The sequence below is a fragment of the Pyrgilauda ruficollis genome, unplaced genomic scaffold (assembly GCF_017590135.1).
Source record: "Pyrgilauda ruficollis isolate IOZ18807 unplaced genomic scaffold, ASM1759013v1 scaffold77, whole genome shotgun sequence".
Lineage (NCBI taxonomy): Eukaryota > Metazoa > Chordata > Aves > Passeriformes > Passeridae > Pyrgilauda > Pyrgilauda ruficollis.
Window position 1 is genome coordinate 1,968,549 of NW_024529599.1, and position 16,924 is coordinate 1,985,472.

The 16,924-nt window shown below is 57.5% G+C and overlaps 1 protein-coding gene across 1 annotated transcript; it reads left to right on the top strand.

The window, feature by feature from the left end:
• Nucleotides 1-10,397: 10,397 nt before the first annotated feature.
• FADS6 (fatty acid desaturase 6) lies at nt 10,398-15,613 on the top strand. The gene is made up of 7 exons (XM_041486695.1): nt 10,398-10,491; nt 10,713-11,059; nt 11,806-11,972; nt 12,223-12,403; nt 13,237-13,424; nt 13,948-14,127; nt 14,992-15,613. Exons 2-7 carry the CDS (start codon nt 10,717-10,719, stop codon nt 15,139-15,141), a joined length of 1,209 nt encoding a protein of 402 aa, XP_041342629.1. The 5' UTR covers nt 10,398-10,491; nt 10,713-10,716; the 3' UTR covers nt 15,142-15,613.
• Nucleotides 15,614-16,924: the final 1,311 nt, after the last annotated feature.

A 16,924-nucleotide genomic window follows, 5' to 3' on the forward strand; every position in this document is an offset into this window, starting at 1 on the left:
AGCGAGGACCAGCCCCCGCTCCGTCGGTGCCGGCGCTCGGCGCGGCTGCTCGGCTGCTGCGAGCCTCGCTCCACCCCTGCTCTGCTAATAAAGCCTCCGCCGAGCCGGTCCCTCCTTTGCCACTGACTCACGGGCTGACCCAGCCCAGTCCCGAACTGCCCCGCACTTCCATTTTCTGACCTACAAAGCCCAGCTGATCGCCGCCACTCTCCTGCTCCTTTACATAACAGCGCCCGGCTCCAAACCAAAGCCTGCGGCGCTGGGACGCTCTCAAGGGATGCCCGAGGGGCGACACTGGGGGCTCGATGGCGGTGCAGGGGCTCGGCCACCCGTGCCCAGGGAGGGGACCCGGCTGTGGTTTCACGGGTGCTGCACAGCCCCCGAGGGCACTCGCTGACACGCACAGACAGCATCCCCCGAGGGGCTTTTCTCGCGTTTCGGGGGCTGGGGAGGGGAGGTGAGCAGCAGGTGCTGTTCTTGGCATGGTGTCCTGGCTGCTTTAGTGCCCGGGAGTGCCTTCACCCCACTGTCCTGGTGCTTTGGCATCCCTCCAGCACCCCGAAACCCGGACAGTCGGGTTTGGAAAGCAAGCCATAGATGGCTGAGGAGGTGGAGGCTTTATGGGCACCTGTCAGACTGTGATGGGATGTGCTGGACTCATCTCCACTGCTGGTCAGGGATCAGCTCTGACCACATCCTGCCCCTTCTCCTCTCCTCTCACCTGGGAAAAGCATAAAAACAAGCTTTTTTTTTCTCTCCCCCCCCCCCCCCCCCCACCGGTTGCTTTCACAAACAATGACAAGTGCTGCCTCATGTGCCCCAAAAGGTCCTGAGGTGGAGGATGAGCATCCTTGGGTCACAGTGGAGATCTGCCAGCCCCTGCCAGCATCCCTGAGGGAGGGCTGCAGGATGGAGGCCCCCAGGGTACTCAGAAGATGCAGGGATCCCCAGGGAGTGGGAGCCCAGAGCTTTGTGTCCCAGGACTGGCTGCAGTGCCAGGCCAGGATGCGCTGGGACAGGAGCTGGCCCAGCTCTGCCTGACGTAAGAGATTATACAATGCAGGGCAGGCAGGCTGCTGGGAGCAGCATCGGCGTGTCTGTGACCAGAGCCTTGCTCTGCCTCCAGGATAACACCTGTGGGAATAGGGACAGCCCTGCCCTGTGCTGGGCATCCCTCACGAAAACCCGGGGTGGCAGTGAGGGCTCCCTGACCCTCCCCAGGAGGCATTTTGGAGGTGCCAAGATAGGCTCCCTGGTGCCAGAGGAGCAGCGTGGCTCCTCCCTGCTGGCACCAGGTGAGAGATCAGCCCCCGGTATTCGAGGCAGGCGCTGAAGGTGTTACTCACCTGGCCCGGGGCTGCTCCGCTCTGCCGGGCAGAGATTGCCACGTGCTCAAAGCGCCTTTCCCAAGGGAAGATCAGACAATGCCTCCTGGATGGCTTTCCATGCCAGGGGCTATTGAGCAGGTCCCCAGCCCTCCCCAGGCGTCCCACAGACACCAGGGGCTGGAGGAGGTGACATGGCATGGGTGTCTTCTTCTCTGAAGGGTACCACAAGCTCGCTTTCTCACCACCCCAGGGACAGGTGATGCCAAGGACTGTGCCAGCCCTGACAGCAGCATAAGGCTAAAATGGGACTGAAGGCTAAAAGAATTACCTTTTTACACTGTTCTTTCCCAAAAATACTATGTATGTAAAGCAGGCGTGGGAGCTGGCAGCCCTGACTCTCTCTCCTCAGATGTCCTCCCCACGCTTGATCCCCACCAGCCCTGCCACCAGCAGAGCCTTCCCAAGGGACTGAGGGCAATCTGCCCTGCACTCCCATGGGACAGGGAATGGGCACAGGAACCCACTCACAACATCACTGTGGACTTGTCTTTTGGAAAGGTAATTTTGTTGCCCGGAGGACTTTTTACTGTGGGAAAGGGAGACCTGCTGCTTGGGAAAGCAGAGCTTATAGGGATATTTTTTCTATGGCTGACAGCAGGTTTTCTCCCACTCTGGAGCAGATGGAGTGCATTCCTAGGTGACAAGTTATCCAGTGGGATTGGGAAAAGCCATCAATCCATGTTCAGGCTGAACCTGAGATTTCCCATGAACTTCAAGGAGCCTGGTTCCACCTCTTTTTCCAACAAAACATGAGTCTTAGTCACCTTTCTTACAGTGAATTTCCCAGTTTTCTGAGGATATGACCTTTGCCACATGCTAGCAAAAAACATCCTTCTTGGAAGCAGGCTCAGGCTGGGCAGCAGGGTTATTCCCAGAACTGCCTCTGGCTTCTCTTGGTAAATTCTGCTATCAGCTCCCTGCCTGCCTCCAGCTGGCCATGACCCAGCCAGGGATGTGGCTACAAGATGCCTTCTGTGTTTTCCAGTGGATCCAGCTGCCCTTGGGCCTCCTGGGCTGGCAGGTGCCAGGGTGGTGCTGGTGGCACCTTGTGAGCCCTGTGTGTGTTTCAGAGGAGCCCTCTGGGCTGTGCCAAGGGCCCCGTGACGCTCACGGTGCCACCGCAGGCGCTGCAGGAGGCCAGCCTTATCTTGCCTTGTGCCAAGCTTGGCTCATTGTTGATTGTTCTCTTCCCAGTAGGGAAGAAAGGTAAAAACAAACCCTACTTTTTCTGCAGAACTGATCTCTGAGTCTCCATTCCTGATGTGTCACTTCCTAGGTCTGACACTTCTGGGGCAGCAAGGACCCTCTGGAGCCACGTGGCCATCTGATGGACCAGAAGAGCCCTTGCAGGATGAAGCAATGGCTTTAGGTCTGAGCTCTTGTTCATTTTGCGCCCAGCCTCATCCCTGTAGTCCTGCTCTCCCTGAGTCCTCCAGCACAGCAACTCCCAGAACCAGAGGATGGAAAACCCTGGAAATCTGGTGAGGATGCTGAGGATGGCTCAGAGGCCCTCTGGTCCCCTGGGCTGGCAGAGCAGCAGCTCTACCTGCTACAACAGCCTCTACACCCACAGTTTAGCCCTAACCTGGTTTCTATTCCTTTTTTTTTTTTTTTTTTTTTTTTTTTTTTGTGGGCCACCTCCCTCTTTTGCTGTGCCCCACTTTGCCCTCCTGCCAGTGAGCTCTGGCTGCTGCTGACCCTGATCCCAGCAGGACCTGGCTGAAGTCAATAATGAAATGCACCAGTGAGGTGAGGTTGCTTGGGTCAGGGTGGCTCCTGCTTCCCCAGGCTGGGATTAAGGAGCAGCACATTGGATTTACCTGCAATGGCTTACAGTGGGAGGGGAAAAGCAGGAGGAATGGGGCCAGGGAGACTTTTCTTTCATGGGAAAACCAGTTGGAGGATTAACAGCTTTCCTGGTGCTTGTGTTTTCTTAGTGGGCTGAAAAATGCCGTTTTTAAGGCGCTGGGGATGGAAGGCAGCTTCTTCACCCAGTGCTGCTGGCAGGGCTGAGTTTGAAGCCATGTGCCAGCCAGAGCTGACCCACAACCTCCTCAGGGCTCCTCTAGATATTCCCTTGGTCGACTGGGATCCAGAGCACCACTTCTCCAAAGGTATCATTAGAAGAATCGTGTTTTTCCAAGCTAACTGGTTGTATGGGTCTGGCTGTGCTGATGAAATAGCTGCCAGGCAGCATGTGAGTTATCCCTCTGGATGGCAGGGAGCATTGGGCACTCGCTTGGGAGAAGAAACAAAAACTACCCTTGGTGAGTGCCTAATTCAGCAGGGCTCTGGTGGGCTGCCTGTGCCGACTGGGAAGGATGTAATGGACAAGTGGACACGCTGGGTGCTGGTTGGATGGGTCCCCAGGCCAGGCAGCAAGATGCAGCTGAGACAGACCCTCTCCTCATCCCCTCAGCTCAACTATCATCTCTCTGCAGCAGCCAAAAGTGGGAAAATAGGTTACAGCCACGCGAGACCGGCGAGGTGGGGATGCATTCTTGGAGTCCAGCTGGGTTTGGGCAGCCCTTTGGCTCCCGACCAACTTTCCAGCGCGCACGGGTGACGCAGCACACTGGATTCCCAGGCCGGGCGGGCGGCTCGCTCCCTTCCAGCGCTGCCTCCCGGGCACGGCGCTTACATCATGGCCCTGGCTGCCCTCGCCTTCCCTGCGGCCGGAGCAGCGTGGGATCGGGCACCTGCCCGGGGAGCATGGCACCTAATTGCTGTTTGCACCCAGGGTGGCACCAACCTGCCATGCCAGGGAAAAGCATGGGCACATGCCCAGAGGAGGGCAGCGCCCGTCTCAGCTGCAGGGGCTGCATCGTGCAATCTCTCCTCTTGCCAGTTAAAGCCGTACTTGGGCTTCTTGATGAGCAGGGAGCTTTCTGTCTTGCAGGATTCCTGGTTTCCATGAATTCAAGGTATCCTGATGCCACAAAGAGCAGGAACAAAGTAAAGACATAGCTACTGGTCGGTACCCACCTTAGCTCTGGTTTCTTAAACTGGGCAAATGCAACAGCCCCAGCAGAGCCTGTTCAAAAACTCCTGGGTGAGAAAGGAAGAGGCACTCGGCCTTGAGCTCTGCAGTCCCTTCCCGGTCCTTTCCCTTCTGGCACGTGAAGCCAGCAGTGGAAGCTGGCAGGGAGAACTGTCCCCCGAAAGCAGCTGTGGGTAGTAACACTCAGCCACCCTGGCAAACCATCCTTGCTCAGTCACAGATCGGCCCAAGGTGGCGAGTGCCGGCTAATGCCATCCTGGGGTCCACATCCTCCTCCCGCACACTGAGGAGGCTGGAAATGTCCCTCTTTCCTCGAGAGGGCAGAGGATGGAGCCTGGAGTTACACTGCCTGCACCGAGTGGTAAAAATGTTGTGTGGGCGTCTGATAGGGAGCTGCCGGGCCGGTGCCTGCCTGCGGGGACGGGTGTGTGCCAGCCCCAGTGGCTCCAGCTGGGGACCAGAAGGACACCTGGGAACTCGGAAGGCTGGGGTTGGGTAGTGCCATGTTTACAAGGAGAAACATATTTAATTTTTGAGGACTGGAAGTGTAGAGTTGTGTCCGGGAACATCATTCCAATCGCTGGCTGCTGACTGGAACTGGAGCCGTGGCTGGTTCCCTCCTCAGGGCTGATCCTTGCCAGGACAGGACGCCACGGAACTTCAGCATTACAGAAGACCTGCCAGGCTGGCAGAAGAGAAGACTCAACCATCCCTTGGTGGCACTGTTGGTGGCAGGCTCAGCATTATGGCAGGGGAGAAGGAGGGAGCCCATGGCACCTCCACCGCGCTCCTGCGTTGGGTAACACCTGGCCAGGCGGTGACGCCAGGGACACAGGGGTGGGGGCAAGCAGTTTCGGTCGGGGCAAGAGCAGAGGCATCCAAACCAGTGATTACCGTGGCCCTGAGCTGCTAAGTGGAGGAAGTCTGTGATTAGTTGACACCTCCAGCCGGGCTTTGGATTTTAAGCTGGGCTGAAGCAGGGGTGGATGACAACTGCTTTATTCACTGCTGATACAGTGAATAAAGCAGTTGTGAATAAAACTACAGTGAATGAAGCAGTGAATAAAACTGAAAACACAGCCTAGGTATGGTATCAGGATATGCTGGTGGTGAACGTGCAGCGAGGCCCCAAGGGGTCACTGGAAATAAACCAGGACTAACACCAGGTTTTTCAGGCCTGGCTTAGGGAATCTGTTCCATGCCCTCACTCCCACAGCACGCAGGTTTTCCTGCTCCCCCCTTCCCAAGCCTGGCTAAAGTAGTTAATTGCTCTGTTATGCACAATTTACAGGAGTTAATTACTAAACTAATACATTAGGCTGCTTGTCTCCCAGTCACAGACCCAGCTCCAGCTCCTCCACTGGTATCAGGATATGCTGGTGGTGACTATGCAGCGAGTCCCCAGGGGCTCTGGGGGTGCTCATGGGGAAAGGTGGGTTTTGCTGCTGTGGCTTGGAGCCCTGGGCTGAGATATCCAAGGGCTCGGGGCAGGACTTTGTGTTGGCTTTGGTTTCCATGTGCTTTGAATAAACCCCCCTTCACCAGCCACTGCTGTGAGTCTCATGCAGCCTTGGGAAGTAAAGAAATTACTCCTTATCTCAGGGTGCTTATCCCTGAGCTTTGGGGTTCTTGTATTTGCAGGTGGCTACTAGGAAAGGAAGAGGGGAGGTGTTTGTGTTTGGGCCCATGGCACAGCTGATACCAGGCCTGTGTTTAACTCCATGCTGGGAAGAATCTCCCACTCTGTCAGGCGGTCCCAAGGGTCTGTCCCCACCCTGCAAGTGCAGGGTTATTCATGGTCTGTCCCTGTAAAACAGCAGCACTCTGGCCTAGCCAGGACCTGGAGGACCACTGTCCCAACCCCAGAGCCAGGAGGGTTCAGGCTCTACACTGCCATGTAGCCCCTAAAGCTTGCCAGAGCGAGGAGTTAGGTTGATGTCTCCATACCTGGCTGCTGCTGGCAGGTAAATCCCAGGTGTTGTCACCCCAGGTGAACATCACTGAGGTTTGGCTGAGCAATTCCTCACCTACAATCCCTCCAGCACCCATCTTAGGGTCAAATGGAAGAGAAAAATATAGCAGCAATGAAAAGGATGGTGAGAATGACATGGAGGGTGTAGAGCCTCCAACTCCTTTCTGTTTGGACAATGTCCTTTGTGGGGTTTTGCCATTCAGCCACGTCCATGCGGAGGTGCCGGGGCAGTGCAGGGCAGCACTGGACCAACACAGAGCCTGGATAAGACCAAAAGAGCCTGGATAAGACCAGACATTGTTCACAACGCCTCCCCCGCAGCCAGTGCATGCCCCAGGGCTCTGCCCGCCCCGTCTCGCCATCGTCTGGCCCTTGCCATGCAAACAGATCGGCCAGATTAGCCAGCGCTGGGATCCAGCCTCTTCCCGGAGCTGCTGAGCACCAGCGGGAAGTTTTCTGGGGCTTAAAGTGGCCATTTGTGCCGTGCAAACAGTGAGATATCCCGGGAAGGGTATTGATTTAAGGTTAAAAGCATGACCTTGCCAAGTCTCATAGGGCTGGCAGGATGTGGGCTGAAAAGCAGCCCTGGGCAGATCTGGCATCTCACCCCCGCCAGCTCCGTCCCAGCCTGGCACCTCTGGAGCTCGCAGAGAGGCTGCGGCTGCACACAAGGTCTCGATCCCTAGGAGAGGACTTAGCAACCCATGGGATGGGGCTCAGTGGCTTTGTCCCCCCAGCATCCAAGGTTTTGGTCCCTGGAAGGAGAATTTGCATCCCACGGGCAAGGTCTTGGCGGCTGTGCCAGCTCTGGCGTCCACTGAGAGCTTGTTTCCCTGGCACACAAATCAGGCTGGGTCTCACGTTTTGGAAGCTCACGAGCTCAGGGCTAAGTGTCCCTTAGGAACCCACCAGCTCAGCCTCCTGCACTTTGAACAAAGGACAGACGCTGCACAGAGCTGTGACTCCCTCTGGTGCCTGCCCCGTGCTCCCCAGCCCGTCCTGCTCCCTTTCCTCATCCCACAGCAGGGAAGGTTTGGGGTGCCCCAGCTGGCCTTGGGGTGGATGGGTGAGCGGGGATCGGAACTCGTACCTGGGCAGCAGCTGTGGGACTCGGCATTGCCAAACACCCGCGTGCCGGGGCCCGAATTTGGGGGGCAGGAGATGCTTTCGGGGTGATGGAGGCACAGCTCTGCCTGCAGATGGAGCTCCTCGCTCGGGGACAGGGCTGGAGCGAGGCACGAATCCGGAGAATTTCTCCTTCGTGAGGACCCCACAGTTCTGCCAGTCCCCAAAAGACAAAAAGAGGCGGTGCTTAAGGTCTCCCTGCTGGGCAGGGGATGGTGGTAATTAATCCCTGATTAAGTTAATTACCCAAAAGCGTTTGGTCTGAAAGAGGTGGGAGGAAGTGCCGCCCAAACCCGGGTATTATAAAAGTGAATCTCTGCAGACCCATGGGTCGATGTCAGGGGAAGGAAAGGGGAAGTGGTGGTTTGGGGAGTGTCTGGCTGAGGCAGCCAGGGCATCTGGTGCTGTCCCACTGCCAGCGCCTCCAGCCTGAGCCTTCCTCCCCCGGGGAGGAGGAGGAGGGAGTGCAAGGTGGGCTGTAGGGAGGGAAGGGCTGCTGAGGGAGCTCTACCTCCTCTCCACGACCTGGGATGCAAATACTGCACCTTTCCATACTCCTGGATTTGGGCTGGAAGCTGCACTTCCAGCACTGCAGCGGATCCTGTCCCCCGGGCTGGGGGGGACCCTGGGAGGGCTCGGCAAGGAAGCACTTGCAGCTGCTGGGTCCTGATGGCTTGACATGTGTGTCCTTGTCCCAGGCTAAAATGGCTGTTTTCTCCTCTTTGGGGATCAGGGACACGAGAGGAGCTTGCTGAGAGCCAGATTTGGCCTTTCTAGGGGCTGGGCTCAGTCCTAGGGGCAGAGTGGGTCAGATGAGGACAGTGGCAGGGTCTGATTCCCGTGGCTCCCTCGGGATTGCAGATGCCTGGGGAGCCAGTGGGGGCTGCCTGTGGGACCCTCGTGGTGCCCAGGGCAAGGGACAGCCACAGGGTCAGCAGCTGCTGGCCCCAGCTCGCTGCTTCAGGGATTATGCTGATCCGCTTCAGCTGCCCTGCTGTGTGCTGAAGGATTTCTGAGTCTTACACATGTTTTCCCTGCTAAATTGGAGGTGTTTGTGTCCACAGTGCAAGGGCCAGGTCAGTGTTTGCTTTGATCCCTATGTTCTCAGCTGGGTCAGGGGAATTGTGTGACTTGGCCTGTGTGTGGTAGGAAATCAGATGTTTAAAAGTTTCTTTTGGAAATGGAGCTCTGTAAGGCAGCAGATTTAGGGCTACAATCCTGAATCTGCTGACTGTCCTTATGGCTCTGCAGTTCTTACACTTTCTGGTCTGTTGTCAGCATTGTGACACTCGCCTTGCCTGTACCTCTTTTGGGTTCAGCACTTTTCCTCAGAAATCAAATTTCAGCCTCTCCCATGTAGTTTTCAACCCTCGATTTGTTCTCCTCTCCCAGGTGGTCTCTGGTCCTAGTGGCAGCACGGAACAGAACGACGCCATGCGCCTGCTTCTCCCTGTGCCAGCTGCAGTGGGATCCTCATGGATCATGTTGTTCTTGGATGTGTGGCTGACCCCCACCCCTCCTCCTCCTCAGCTGCCCCCACATAACCAGCTCTGCCCCATTGTGCAATGGCAGTTCCAGCACAACTCACTCTTGCCTCTGCCAAACGGCGCCCTGGGAGCAGGGCTGTCACCCTCCTGCCACTGTCCCTTGTGGTGACACCCGAGGTGTGACAATGCGGGTACGTGTGTCTCAGGAGCAGCCCCACCCGATGCACATTTGGGCCTGACACCTGCCTCCCCTGGCCTGGCAGCACCCATGGGTGCTCTCCCAGCTGTGGGCAGGTGGCAAAAGCCATTCCGCCCATCAGAGTGAATCACTGGCTGGGCTTCACACACCACCGGGATTCCTCAGTGCCCCTGGCTCTAGAAATGGTCTTTCCTAATGCAGGCTCTTACAGTGGAAATGAAAGCTCAGCAGGTCTCTGATGCACTCTCGGCTCTGCCCCTTTTGCAGCAGCTTGGATTTTTTAAAATTGTTATTAATTTTAATTTTTTTTCAGAGGATGATGACAATTCCCTGAGGCTTGGTGTAACTTGGGTGTGAGGTTTGCTTCCCTGCAAATCACAGTGATGATGTGATGTTACTGGAGGTGCTGAGCCCATCCCAGTTTGGGGCTGTGATATCCTAGTGATGGGTGTAGCAAACCAGCCTTATTTGTTGCGAATCCATATGGATTTGATGGATGTCAATGTTCATTAAGGTTTTGGTGGATCAGTTGAGCTGATTTGAGGTTTGGCAAGGAGAAATAACAAAGCAAGAAGAAATCCAGGGCTACAGCGAGGAACAATGTGATTTTAGTTTTCCTCCATAAAGAATTAGGGCTTTGGAGGCCCTGGTCTGTGTAGGGGCACCCCCAAAGCTTTTGGATGCCAGTGTCTGGGGTGATGAGTCAGGAGGCAGTGATGGAAAATGGGGGAAATTCATGCAGAATCAGGTCAGAAGAGAAGAGAGACCCTGCGGGGGTCAGAGCTGGGTGCCGAGCTGCGTGGGACAGATTTGGGGTGGCCTGGTCGCTGGTGGGAGCCCGGCAGAGCGGAGGTGTGGCAGCAGCAGCTCGGGCAGGGGCTCCTCCTTCCTGCAGCCCCTCCTCGCTGTGGAAAAGGCCGATTTTCTCCCCAAAACGGCTCCCACGTGGGACAGGCGGCGTTTTCTCCCTCTCCCTGGCAAAAGCGAAACCCTATCCCTGTCCTCATCTCTCTGCTTGGGTTTCTCAGGGCTGTTCCTGGCACTTGGCTCCTTCGCCCCCAGCATTTCCATAGCCTCTCTCCATCTTTTTTCCACTCCTTCCCTCCTCTGCCGCCGCCGCTTCCCCACGGCCCCCGCTGCCGCGGCTGCTCCCCTAAATGGGCCACGAAGGCGGATTATCGCCACGGCTCATCTGCATTCGCCCTCCTCCCGGTCCTGCCCTGCTCCTCCTCCTCCCGATCGCCGCTCCCGCGGAGCCGGAGCCGCGCGGGCTGCCCGGGAACGGCCAGCGCCGGGAGAGCCCCCGCGCCGGGGCTGCCGTGAGTAGGGGGCTGCGGTGTCCCTGCGGTGGGGTGGATGGCTGGGTGGCTCTCTGGCCGTCTCTGCTGGCTGCGTTCTCCTTGGGTTGTTTGTTTTTTCCCATCCCTGCCCTTCCCGTGTCCTTCGGCGGCAGCAGGAGCCGGCGAGCCCGTGCGCGGTGGCTCGGGGTGCTGGGGTTGGTGCCCTGCGGGTGACACCCTGCGTGGCCTCTGCTCGGCAGGGAGATGCCCATGGAGGATGGGACGAGGCCGAGGGGACGGCAGGTCAACGGTGAGGTCAGCGGTGTCCCCCGGCCCAGGGGGATGGGGGACCCCTCGCTCCGGGGCACGGCAGCACCCGCTGCCAGCAGGACAGACGCGATGGCAGAGGGCTGTGAGCCGGGGCCGGCACTGGGTGACGGGGATGTGACCCCCGGGGGAGCCCCAGAGCGAGCATGGCAGCCCGAGGAAGCCCTGATGACCGAGCTTTCGGAGCTGGTGCAGAAGGTGGTGAAGAGCAGCAGCTGGTGGGAACGGCACGGCGTGGACATCAGCATCCTTGCCTGCAGCTTCCTCCTGCTGCCAGCAGGTAACCTGGCTCAGCCCCCCCAAACCATGGCCGGGAGGGTTCCCTGGGGTCCCACTGGCTCCTCATGCTGCTTTATGCTGGGAGCCTGCTGGCACCTACTGAGGCTGTAACAAAGCCACAGTAACTCCTTCACCCCGTGACTTGATGCACTCTGACCCCTAACAGCAGGTGACAATGACACCCGGGGTGCAGCCTGGGCTGAGGGGCCAGTGGCATCTGGGGTACAGCCTGGGCTGAGGGGATGGTGCCCAGGCAGATGTGCACAGGGCAGGGCAATGGGTGATGTGTCCCACCAGGGGACACGGTGGTTTGGTGGCAGTGGCCCTGGCTGTGGTGGGTGCAAGGGAAAACAGTTGAGCGTGGGTCTCTGGTGGGATGGCTGGAAAGCTGGGACCTTCTCTTGCTGTTCAACTCCTGGGGATGCTGAAATCCTGGCGGAGTAGTGGCACCAGTGGAACCCCACATCCCAGAACTGTGGGGTGGGATCAGGCTCCTGCAGCACTCATTGCCATCGAGACTGGAAGTGGCCAAACCTTCAGCACAAGGGGTGAGTGTGGCTGGTCCAGTCATGAGGACGATGAGGAGGCAAATTCTGACTTGTGTGGTTTAAACACCTGTAACTACGACTGAAGAACAGGTTTAGGGCAGTGGCTGGCGTGTTTGGGTGTAGCAACACCTCCAGCCTGGCTCAGAGGGCTGCAGGACGTGTGCATGGCCGAGCTCCTGCCCGGCTGGTTTCTCCACAGGGTTCCTGTGCCTGCGGTCATCCCAGGCCATCCCTTTCCTGGCGGGTGTCCTCACCCTTGGCGTGGTGCATCACACCCTGACTGTCAAGGGCAGCCACCTGGCCAGCCACAATGCCTTGACTGAGTCCAAGCCCTGGAGCAAAGTGTGGGCTATCTTCTTCATTGAGGTGAGTGGGGCAGCCCCCAAAAACACCCCATCAGCTCCTTGTGGTGGTGGGCAATGTTTGGAATGGTGGGAAGGGTTTCTAGTGCTTAACTGTTAAAAGTCCATTACCAGACTGGTTTGGGATCTGTGGGGTGCAGAGCATCTCCCCATGGTGCTTCATTGTGGTTCCAGAGCATCTCCTCAGGTTCCTCCCACACAAGCCCAAGCCAGGCAGTGCCCAACCCTGGCACCACAACTCTCTTCCCTCCCAGCTCTGCTCAGCTTTCACAGTTGAGCAGGCCACGTACAACCACGTGAAGATCCACCACGGCTACACCAACATCATTGGACTGGGGGACTCCAGCACGTGGAAGCTTCCCTTCCTGAACCGCTACGTCTACATGTTCATGGCTCCTCTCGCAGTGCCCATCCTAACCCCTCTGGTGGCACTTGGTACGTGTCCCGGGCGCCGTGGGACCGGGTGTTGGGTGTGGGAAGCTTGTGACTGCCCAGGTCTCACCCCACCCAAGGGTTCTGCTTTGGTTGGAGGCATCACATTAACTACACCAGCCCCTGGTGGGACACTGCAGGACGGGCAGGAGATGCTGCACTTGCCCTGGGGACCACATCTTCTGCATCTGCTTTCTGCTGATGCTGAGAAAATACTTCACCTTTTCTTGTACTGGATATTGAAATCTCTGGCAAAAGCCATCTCATAAGCCTGCAGCACCCAAATCTGTTCTCCTTTAACTCAGATCTGTGGCCATGATGGGGTTCAGTCTCACACATGGGTCTCAGGTTGATCAGATGCACATGAGGTGTTTGGTGGCCATGTATGGGGTGGAGGTTTGGGGCACTGCAGGGCCCAGACACAAAGAGCTTGGGCAGGAAAGGTGGTGGCTCCAGGGAAATAATGGTGCCAGAAAACGATCAGAGAGAAGAGCCCAGAAAGCAGTAAGAGGCTGGGGAAGAAAAGCTCTCCAGGCTGACTGACCCAGCTCTGAGCAGCGCGAAATGCACGAGCAATGACTTGGCAAATTGTAAGAAACCAAGGTGCGTCCAAATCCCCTGAATGATGTTGCACAGCTGGATCTGCTGCTCTGGAGAGTCTCTCAGACCCACACCCCAGCAGTTTTATAGGGTTGGGGCAACCTGGAGGATGGGGAAAGTGAGTTTATGGGCTGGGCTGGGCTGTGGAGCTATTGGCACACTGACTGCTGGAGCAGCAGTGGTGGTATGGAAACATCAACACCTCGCCCATGCGCTGCCTCCTCTTCCTTGTGCAGATTTATTGAGGAACGTGGAGTGGAAGGCAGCTCTCCGGACCCTGTGCTGCATGTTTCTGGGGTTTTACTGCCATTACTGGCTCCTGCTCCATGTCTCGGGCTTCCAGTCGCCGTGGTCTGCCCTGCTCTGCATGCTGGTCACCCGCTCCCTCCTGGCCCATCCCTACATCCATGTCAACATATTCCAGGTAGAGACCTGAAGCTTCAAGGTATCCCAACAGTGCTGGAGACAGGCAAGCCACCACCCAGTGCCCTGATGGTTCTAGCTGGAGCTTGTGTCACCTTAAGGCGTGTGGGTGCAGTTGTGCTGATGTTGTCACCAGGAGGATCAGGCTGGTGGTGCTGGGTGGAAAGTGGTGGCCCTTGGAAAATGTCAGGGCAGGTGAGTGCAAAGGCTGTGAGGATGGTGTCTCCTGCAGTGGCTGGCAGGACTGGCAGGGCTGATGTGTTTCAGGTGGTGTTCCAGGCTGTAGGGTGGGGAGAGGCTGGTGGCTCCAAGTGTGGATGTTTTGGGGGAACAGAGCCTTGGTGGCTCCACGGACAAACACAAGCTGGGATGACTTTAGGGACAAACCCAGCTCTTGGGCTGACAGAGAGACCCCAAAATGTGGCTCCTCGTGCCCACACACGGGCAGAGCTGCCATTGGCTCCGCTGGGAAGAGACTGTGGGGGTGACAGGTGCCACAGGGTGCCCTCCCTCCTCTCCTGCAGCACATTGGCCTCCCCATGTTCGCGGCCGACCGCAAACCCAAGCGGATCCACCTCATGAGCCTGGGTGTCCTCAACCTGCCCCGCAACCCCCTCCTCGACTGGTCCTTCGGCCACTCGCTCATCAGCTGCCACGTGGAGCATCACCTCTTCCCCAGCCTCTCTGACAACATGTGCCTGAAGGTGAGCCGACTCCTCGGGGTGACCGGGAGGTGACACAGGGACGGGAAATCTTCCCGCGCCCCCCGCCCCCGCGGACAGACCTGTCTGTGCTGCTCCTCTCGTGTTGGAAACCACCCACTGCTTTGCAACAGTCCCTAGCCCATCTCCTGCCAGCCCATTCCTGTTTCTCCTGGGTTTCTGCTCCCTTCTCCTTCTCCTGGTCCCAATTCCAGCCTTCCAGCAGTCCAGGATCCTCCCAGCTATTCCATTGGGAAAGTATCCCCAGCATTGCGCAGTCCGGTTTTTGGTTCAGACACCATCCAGGCAAACCTGCTGTCACTCTGGTCATGCCCCTGCTTGCCGCTCTGAGGTGCGGGGTGTGTTCAGAACGTGGGCTCTGAGCAGTGCCCCGGCTGGAGGGGATCCAGGGCAGGTGCATACCCTGCCCTCCAGCCCAGGATGGCCACAGCAAGTGCTGGGCCCTTGTCTTCAGTTCCTTTTCTTGAGCCCACGGGGCTGGCAGCACCGACCTCCCCAAAGAGCTGTCACAGGGAAGGAGGTCATTAAGCCTGTGGCAGCTCCCAGTCCCATCAACGAGTTGTGTGGGCCAATAATGATGGGTGTGAATGACGAGCATTCGTGGCTGGCGCTCATTAGAAGCCTCATTAGGGCATCTCTCCTAATTTGGAGCCCTCCAAAGGCGTTTTGCCAGGGTGAACTCCCTGCGATGCTGCAACTGGAAACCACCTTCCTCTTAATGTTCACAGCAAAGATACTGCAGCTGGTGCTGCGTGCTCCAGCCCAGCTTTGGGTGTGTTTTCTGGGCACATTTGTACAAACACCAGGGCACCCTGCACAGCAGTGACCTTACCTTTGCCTTTGCAGATCAAGCCCATCGTCTCCCAGTACCTGAAGCAGAAGAAGCTGCCCTACAACGAGGACACCTACAGCTCCAGGCTCTGGCTGTTCCTCCAGAGATACGAGGAGCTGATGGTCCATGCTCCCCCCATAACGGAGCTGGTGGGCATCCAGTGAGGACCACGGGGGCTGCAGCACCTGGGGGGCTGTTTCCCGCAGGGACATTCAGAGGGATGGTTTTAGCAGGAACCAGCACCTCCATGAAGTCATGGTGTAGAAACATCCCTCCCTGAACTCTTGCTTTTGGCTAGAAAATGGTGCACAGAGCCATGGCAGGGGGAGAGCAACACCAGGGACACAAAAATCGGGGTTCCCCACAGTTATTCCCAGCCAGGGCTTACTTTTATCCACTCTGCTTTGACACTTGGGGAGAGGAAACCACCCCGTCCATGGGGGATGTGACACCACGTCCGGGACACGCAGAACTGAGAAGCACCAGGATCTGCAGGATGGAGCTGCAGCTGTTTGTTCGGGGTCTCAGGGAAGGGGTGGATGTGGGAAGGGGGCTGTGTCACTGCTGCTTGTGCTTTGGGCTAAATCAGTCCCTTCTAGGAACAAAGATTTGTTTCAAAGATAAGCTCGGCCTTAACACTTTGGGGTGGATTTCCTTTATCACTGGGGTTTTTTGCTGGAGGAAGTTTTACTGGAATCCTGTGGTGCCCAGGGCAGGAGTGGGGGCACCCATGGGGGTGTCTGTGTTGGGGTGCCAGAGGTGGCCCCTGGGCATTGCTGTGGCAGGAATTCATCAGGGAATCATCTGCCAGAGCAGCAGGTGTCCCGGGCGTGGGAGCTTTCCTTGTTTGGGGAGGGTGAGCTCTGCCTGTGCTGCTGCCAGGGCTGGGATGCTCACCTGGCCTCTTCAAGGCGCCTGTGGGAGGCTGTGTGTGTTCAGCCCGGTGCTCTGCTGCCCCAGACCTGCGAGACCGATGGCAAAGCCCACGCCAGGGCCACGCTGGGGAGAGGCAGCAGAGGAGGCAGGTGGCCAGGCTGGCAGCAGTGTGGCTTTGCCCTCAGCCTGGGGTTTTGCTCTCTGAGTTGTCCTCCCCTCAGGGCTGGACCCCTGCAGTGCCACACTGTGGATTTAGGAGGCTCAAGGATGCTGTGCCCTGCTCCTGAGGAGAAGCTCCCTGTGCTGTGGGGCCGGAGCTGGCACGTGCCAGGCTCCATGGCATCCCTGTGCAGAGATCCAGACTCAGGAGCAGGAGCAGTGCTCCTGGATCTACCCAGCCTGACCCCTTTGGCATCAGAAATGTTGAATTATTGATTTACCCTGGGCTGGGCTCCAGGGGCTGCTGATGCACTGCTCTGCTGGCATTGCCACCCTCTCCAGGCCCCTGTGGGTCATGGATCCAGGACATTGTGACACACCCAGAGGGCAAATTCCCATCCTCTGAGCAGGGCTTGGGCTGGGTCTGTAGGTGGGACAGCAGCTGGAGGGGTATGGCCAGAGCAAAGGGCCTGAATGCTCTGGGGGGGCTGAGACCCTCCCCAGAGCACCTCACCCCTTCCCCAATTAATCTCTCAACTGAGCATCAGAGATAAGATAAAGGTGACAAATTCCTGGCATTCCCAGCTCCAGCAAGGGGACAAGGGGGCATTAGAGGTGCTTTTGGTTCAGGTGGGGTGATCTTAACCTCACATGTTCCTGTTTGTGGGCACAAAATGCTCTTTTGCCCTCTCCTGCTGCAAAGAGATCAAGCCCCAAAATGTTCCCAGGCACCGGTCAGAGCAACAGCTCTTTTCCCAGCTGGATTTTATGGATGTTGTTTAAAGCAATGCCAGCTGAAGGCGAGTGTTTGCAGGTCCCTCAGCCAGCAGGAGACAGCCTGTGATTTGGGAAATGGATGGATTATTCCCTGCCAGAACTGCTGGATACAGAAGTTAATGGGGGAAAGGGAGA

Excerpts from the sequence above, each read along its gene's own strand:
- FADS6 (XM_041486695.1), top strand. The coding sequence starts at position 10,717 with ATGCCCATGGAGGATGGGACGAGGCCGAGGGGACGGCAGGTCAACGGT. Across the intron at positions 11,060-11,805 it reads CTTCCTCCTGCTGCCAGCAG|GGTTCCTGTGCCTGCGGTCA; the intron begins GTAACCTGGCTC and ends GTTTCTCCACAG. Across the intron at positions 11,973-12,222 it reads GGGCTATCTTCTTCATTGAG|CTCTGCTCAGCTTTCACAGT; the intron begins GTGAGTGGGGCA and ends CTTCCCTCCCAG.